We start from the raw sequence: 6,977 nt of genomic DNA on the forward strand, positions 1-6,977 counted from the left end.
TCCGGAACCCGTTATCGAACGTTATCGCGGCCCGGGTATGATATAAAAACGAATACGTCAAGTTCAGTTTATCAAAACTGTTTTCTATTATTTCATTCAACAACGTTTAACCCAACGTTATTTTGCTATCAAGTGGTCCAAAGAGATCAACCCAAGAAACACACTTAGACGATTACATATGGTCGAAGTGATGTAATAATGATATATTAGACGTCATCATGATTAACATTAATCACTTTGTTGCCATGAGGAGGTAAAGCAGAGGCACAACATACGTGGTGGAAATACACGTAAGGCAAAAAAAGAACATGTGGTAGAGCAATATATCATAACTGTTAAAAGAGTTTTTTTTCAATGAATATCCACAACGCGCATAAAATACTTAGATAGGGGACACGCGCGTGTTAAATACTTAAAAATAGAGATCATTAGGACTGAATTCGTTGATCTTGCAGCTTTCATTTGTGGTACTCAGTGCATATAGGAGGGCATAATTGCAGGTTACATCACAGAGCGAATGTCCAGTTCTACCGGAGTTAGCTTTAAAGTGATTACATCTAATTGTAGATGATCGGTCTAATTGATACTTTAATCATAGGTCACACGCACAAAAATTCAGTTTGCTGCAATAATGATAGTGATGATAGAAATTGTATTTCATATCTTTCAGTTGTTCCATTAAGGTTTCATGAAGGTCACATTTGTGATTGCTTGTTGGGGGAGATGGTCATTGTCATAATCGAAACATACTAAATCCATCGTTATTGTCCACATTTCATTTAGAGAACTCCACATCCCTCACACGTCATTTAGAGAACTCCACATCCCTCACACGTCATTTAGAGAACTCCACATCCCTCAAGAAGCCTGACATTCTTCGTCTGCATGAAGATCTGTTTGTGAAGAGCGGCTACCACCCCTATATCCGCCCCATCAGAGACCTCAAACGACCCACTAATGTCACACTAGATCTGGCAATGGCTAACATCATAAACCTGGTGAGGCAAGCACACACGTGGCTGTGATATTTATTCATTCATTCATTTTTATCTATGAATATTTGCCACATTTGTAGAAGGATTGACATAACCTCTATCACCTCTTCAAGATGTCATCACTGAGACCAGACTGCAAGGTTTGAACTACTCAACCGGGAACGTCCTCTACTCTTTTCGATAAGTGTGGTGGGTTCTTTAACGGGTGGGTGGGGTGTAGCTCTCCCAAACACGGGGCCTCCATTTAACGTCCTATCCCAGGGACGTCCCTAACCGAGGCTAGGTACTCATTTACACCTAACGCGATGAGTATGTCTGGAAAGCCCATGTGTTACATGTTACTAGCCCATGCGCAATCTGCCGATAACACCAGTTGTGGGGCTTGGCAGTAACGAAGAAGAATAATTTTCAGCTATTTATTGATCGAGGTCCCAATTTTTTTCCGCAATTTTTAGAGGTCCCTAATTTCCAGGAATTTTTGGAGGTCCTTGGGTAGATAGTATGATAATTCATGCAAATGATTATCGTATTTGCATAATCTATGTAAAATATTGCAATTCTTCAGTCATAAATGTTAAGATCATCTGGCAAATTTATGAGATCGTGGAACTCTTGTTATGTTTCTAGGCAGCATCCTGATGTGTTGCACTTACTAGCGTAGCAAACCTGGTCCCTTATGTGTATATACCGTACTGCTCATTTTATTACCTTTGCCCTGTCTGTATGTGAGTATTGATTATAATATCTGATATCTGGTAATTGTTGGTAGGTTACATTAGATTAGATAATGGGTCCCCTAGTGACTTCTTCAGGCACTGCATCAGGACTTCGAGTTTTGTTATTTCGTGTTCTGGACATGCTGTTGTCCTTATTTTTCAAAGGTAGAAATTCATATGAATGATATCACATACAGTATTCCTTATATATACAGATGCAGTTGTCTGCAGATTGGTAGGAAACAAACAGATAAGACAATACAACTTTGTGTTATTCAGCATTATGGTCCTCTCTGACCATCAAGCTTTAATATCATGCATGATACAAAGTTGTCTTATTTCAGATTATTTACAATCCATTATAGGTAGTGATTGTCATCTTCTCGTAGGATACAAAAATAAAAGTCTTTATTAAGTCACTTCCCATCCTGGACTTTCTGTCTGAAAGGAAAGATAAAGAACAACGTGAGACCGTACTAAATGACTATTCACACATTTAATTTTGTCTGGAATCCATCCGTAAACGCTGCGTATCCTGCCTTCACGGAGCGGATGAACGGAGCGGATACCAAGCGTTCATGGGTGGATTCCATACTAAGACAAAGCAATGCGAGTCCAGCAATATTCATATTGTCTTTAAGGGGGTTTGAGGGTTCAAAACATCTTCGTGACCACCCCCTGATTTTTCTTATATGATATAGTCTCAATTTGAACAATGTGTCAGTGTAGCCAATCAACAAAGTGTTACTAACCACTACTCCAGCTCGTCATCTGTGTCCTCTTGTCTGAGCCAGCAGCAGAGCTTCCTCCACCACTTCGTCTTCCTGCTGGTGCCTCTCTTCTTTCCTACAAGTTGTACAGAAATATTGACATTCCGTATCATCACAAAGTATAATCTATGCATCAATAAGGTCTCTGTTGTCTAATAATCTAACAGTTGTAAATACACACACCAGAGCACTGGATATGTGAGAATTAGAGCATGTTCAGGCTGATAAATATCTGTCCAGGTCATCTGAAAATTGTCGGTTGCGCTACACAGTAGGTAACGTTATATCCGTGGTACTGAAGGTACGTCCATCAGTTTGAAGTCAAGTCTGTAACAGTGAGGGGTGAATAGGGGAGAAATGAGGAGAAAACTGTTGTCCTTACCTCTGATGTATTCTGATTGATTTGAAGAGAGACTTTCCAGGTCCACGTCGTCGAAGCTGGCGTCTTCCTCCCCGCAGTTGGCGTCCTCCTCCCCGCAGATGGCGTCCTCCTCCTCCCCGCAGTTGGCGTCCTTCTCCTCCCCGCAGTTGGCGTCCTTCTCCTCCCCGCAGTTGGCGTCCTCCTCCTCGCAGATGGCGTCCTTCTCCCCGCAGATGGCGTCCTCCTCCTCCTCGCAGTCCTCCTCCTCCCCGCAGATGGCGTCTTCCTCCTTCTCGCAGTCGGCGTCCTTCTCCCCGCAGTTGGCGTCCTCCTCCTCCTCCTCCTCCCCGCAGATGGCGTCCTCCTCCTCCTCGCAGATGGTGTCCTCCTCCTCCCCGCAGATGGCCTCCTCCTTCTCCTCCTCGCAGATGGTGTCCAACCGACTACGGCAGGTGTCGTCCTCCTCCCCGCTGTCGGACTCACTGCCGCTGTCGCACTCACTGCCGCTGTCGGTCTCGCTATCGCTGTCGGACTCCTCTGCTTGCAGAACGTCATACTTACCTGGGGTAGATCCATCACGGTCACGGTCGGAGTCACAGCTGATGTCGGGAACACGGGACTCGGGGTCGGGTGACGGCGAGTCCTCAACAGGTGAGGACCTGGCGCAGTACCCGGAGGGGCGCGGCGGGGTTCTCACCTGCGCGATGAACAACTGGGCCAGCACCTTCAGATTCAGATTCAAGGTTCAGATTCAGATATATATTTGATATCGACTGGCATGTCACATTAATTGCATAAAATATTTCGAGTGTTTACAACTTGTGTCCAATTATTACAAATAGATAGCATAAAACCCTACATATATCTGCATCATTAGCGATGAAAATACGTCATAAAGATTTATCACATCAATGAGCACAATTAGCCTGGGTACCATCCCCAGTAGTATATTCGCAAACTCTATAACTGGGTCTGGACTTGCACACATATAAAACGATTGGTCATGACGTCACGTAATGAGCTAGCCCGAGCAGCGGGGCTTCATTTGATTGGCTGAGCCTCAGAGGTGACGTCCAATGGCGCACCTGCATTATTCAAGTGATGTTTGTTGTTTTGTAAACACAGATCTTCGCGCGAGTGTTCCTTTTCTCGGTGCGTTCTTTTTTTACCGGTAGGACGCCCAAAACATCATTCAATGCATCTTTTTGCTCATTTTTGAGCGACGATATTCCGTCTAAATCGTCCAAAACGGACGTGATTGCGAGGTCAACATCAACCTCCGTGAGCTGAGCGGCTTGTGCGTTAGCCATGTTGATGATTTATCACGGAAAGACTAACTACGGCTATATCATGTGCGCTTTAGCGTTCGGTTCGCCGTCGGACATGTTGATGATAAGGCGTTCGGACGTTCGAACGGACGCTAACGTCGCCGTTCGGACATCCGAACAGCCCTTACCTAATATGTACACACCCAAAAAAGGGCTTAGACGAGTAGGACCAATCAGCGCGCTCGTTCAAAATCTGAACGAATATTTAGACTCCAGACGCTACATATGTGTGCAAGTCCAGACCCAGTTATAGCACAGGCGCTAGGCCACCGAGTTTTTGTTGAGATCTAACAATACATGTAACGTTACATTGTTTTGTAAACCATTAAATAAAATCCTTATTATTGTTTCGCGCATGTTAGAACATACACTGTGTCTACTCATTCAGCCCGTTGCCATCACAATACAGTGGTCCGTTGAAATATTCCCAAAAATCATACAGTCACATAACACATAACACCGTGAACACGGCCCGTTGAAAGGTTCCCTAGAATCATACGTACACTGAACACGGTCACAAACTGATGAGGATTCCAAAGAACCATACGAACAGATACCGAAGTCTCCCGAAGATTGCCGAGAGCCGAACAGCGACTTCCGAACGCTTCATCTTGGTTAGGTACTTAGTACTAGTATACACTAGGTGCGAAATGCCATTTCAAAAGACCCTATTTTCTGCGAAATGCCATAAGGAAAATAAAAGTCTTGATACTATCTATAATCAAGGGGTAACTAAGTAGCCATGTAAACTTTTTGGGGGTATGATACCATATTTTAAAGAAGATATGAAGCATTTTGTAAAGTCCAATTTCCGGCGAACTGCGTTACCAGGTCGCTGCTGTACAGGTCAATGACATCATCGCTAGCCAATCAGACGCACGATAGGCCCACATTTCCCGCGCGGTTCTAAAATGTAAACGCACACAACTGGCTACATCACCCGACAAGAGTCTTGACATGCTATGTGTAAATGTACTCTAAACACGTCCACAAACCCCACCGACATGTTTTCAGTTCTACATATGTTTCCCAGGCATGAGATTTGGAAAGTGTAGTTGTGCCCAATATCTCTAAAATGTACTATATCGTTGTTTTCTGAGTCTGGGGAGGCAGGGACTTCACACCGAACGTGATTCTAAGTCACATTTTTGCTGCCACCCCAGTTGGTAACGCAGTTCACGGGTAGGTGTTTCCTACCCTGTCATCTTTTTGAAGTTATCACCGCTAGCGCTAGCCCCGGCTTGGGGTTCTATCGAGTCGAGCAGCGGTTTTGCGAACGCATTCGAGTTTGCGAAACCTGTTCTATTCCCGTCGGCCTTTGCGCTACCCTGAACGCCAATGTAACAGCTGAGTAATGAGTGTGCTTTTTATTGTATGATTCAGCGGACCAAGTACCCAGCAGTATGTATTATATATGTATGGTTCATTGTACAGAGAATTCTAGGGAAATTTTTCAACGGACCGTGTTCACGGTGTTATGCGATGAGTGTATGATTCTCGGGAATCTTTCGACGGACAGTGTTCACGGTGTTATGTGTTGAGTTCATGACTCTTCGGATCCTTTCAACGGACCGTGTTCATAGTGTTTGTGTTCAGTGTATGATTATCGGGAATCTTAAGCTTGTACGGAGTGCACAGTATACGAGTGTTCATAAAACAAAGCAACAGCGATCTCAACAAAAACTCGGTGGCCTATCGCCCATGGTTATAGAGTTTGCGAATATACTACTGGGGATGGTACCCAGGCTAGAGCACAATAGCTAAGCATTCTAAAATCAGTATTACTAGAGAAGAATAACATCATAAAGCCACAAAGATCAGGTCAGTAGACAATAGCTTTAGACGAGGTATAAAAGACTGTTGGTGTCTTTTCGTTTTACTAGATGTAGAGACAGTGACTGGTTTACCTCTGCGCAGGTTGGAATGAATTACATTGTGTCGGAGTGGATACAAAATCGAGCAGAGGACTATCAGCATCCTTAAAGATGTTCTGAATTGCGCGCAGAGTGACCTGATCTCGCCTTGTGGACAAGGAAGGCAAGGATTCAACTGGGATGCCAATGATCCTAATACATCTCTTTTGCACACCTTTAAGTATATTTGAGAGGCGTTTGGGCAGGCCTCCCCAAACCGGGCCAGCATACTCCGGCGTATAAACACAAGGTAAATCTGTATAAGAATATCTGTTATACCTTGATCTGGAGTTCGTCATCTCTTTGCACAACAGATCTGGGCTTGGACACGATGTCATCCGGCAGCCGCCTAGCCCGATGCTGAAGTTTCTGCAGGGCTTCGCGGCGCTGGCAGAACCGAGCACGCTGGGACATGTTCACCCGGGGGATTGACACGACTTTGCTGAACTAGCGCTGATACAGCGGAGCTGTCGAACGCACGTCCGTCCGCGGCAAAGTCACACCACAGGCGCTAGGCCACCGAGTTTTTGTTGAGATCTAACAATACATGTAACGTTACATTGTTTTGTAAACCATTAAATAAAATCCTTATTATTGTTTCGCGCATGTTAGAACATACACTGTGTCTACTCATTCAGCCCGTTGCCATCACAATACAGTGGTCCGTTGAAATATTCCCAAAAATCATACAGTCACATAACACATAACACCGTGAACACGGCCCGTTGAAAGGTTCCCTAGAATCATACGTACACTGAACACGGTCACAAACTGATGAGGATTCCAAAGAACCATACGAACAGATACCGAAGTCTCCCGAAGATTGCCGAGAGCCGAACAGCGACTTCCGAACGCTTCATCTTGGTTAGGTACTTAGTACTAGTATACACTAGG

The 6,977-nt window shown here is 44.5% G+C and overlaps 2 protein-coding genes across 6 annotated transcripts in view; one reads left to right on the forward strand and one right to left on the reverse strand.

Moving 5' to 3' along the window:
• Window positions 1–6,977, forward strand: part of LOC109474837 (neuronal acetylcholine receptor subunit alpha-10-like) — a 14,817-nt gene that overhangs the window by 1,809 nt on the left and 6,031 nt on the right. For 3 of the 4 annotated variants that reach the window (XM_019775269.1, XM_019775273.1, XM_019775268.1), the window contains exon 2: window positions 784–998. In XM_019775269.1, coding sequence (XP_019630828.1) covers window positions 784–998 — 215 coding nt within the window. The remainder of the gene's footprint in view (window positions 1–783; window positions 999–6,977) is intronic. The other variant, XM_019775270.1, reaches the window with a different exon arrangement.
• Window positions 1,981–6,570, reverse strand: LOC109474861 (glutamic acid-rich protein-like). Of its 2 annotated transcripts, XM_019775321.1 has the most exons (4): window positions 6,363–6,570; window positions 2,864–3,566; window positions 2,464–2,557; window positions 1,981–2,152 (listed from the first exon to the last, which is right to left on the reverse strand). In XM_019775321.1, exons 1-3 carry the CDS (start codon window positions 6,495–6,497, stop codon window positions 2,466–2,468), a joined length of 930 nt encoding a protein of 309 aa, XP_019630880.1. In that variant the 5' UTR covers window positions 6,498–6,570; the 3' UTR covers window positions 1,981–2,152; window positions 2,464–2,465. The 2 variants fall into 2 exon arrangements, with proteins under 2 accessions (XP_019630880.1, XP_019630879.1); XM_019775320.1 differs by lacking the exon at window positions 1,981–2,152 and having other exon boundaries at window positions 2,471–3,566.

Source organism: Branchiostoma belcheri, unplaced genomic scaffold (assembly GCF_001625305.1).
Source record: "Branchiostoma belcheri isolate BF01 breed outbred unplaced genomic scaffold, Haploidv18h27 scaffold32, whole genome shotgun sequence".
NCBI classification, from domain to species: Eukaryota; Metazoa; Chordata; class Leptocardii; order Amphioxiformes; family Branchiostomatidae; genus Branchiostoma; species Branchiostoma belcheri.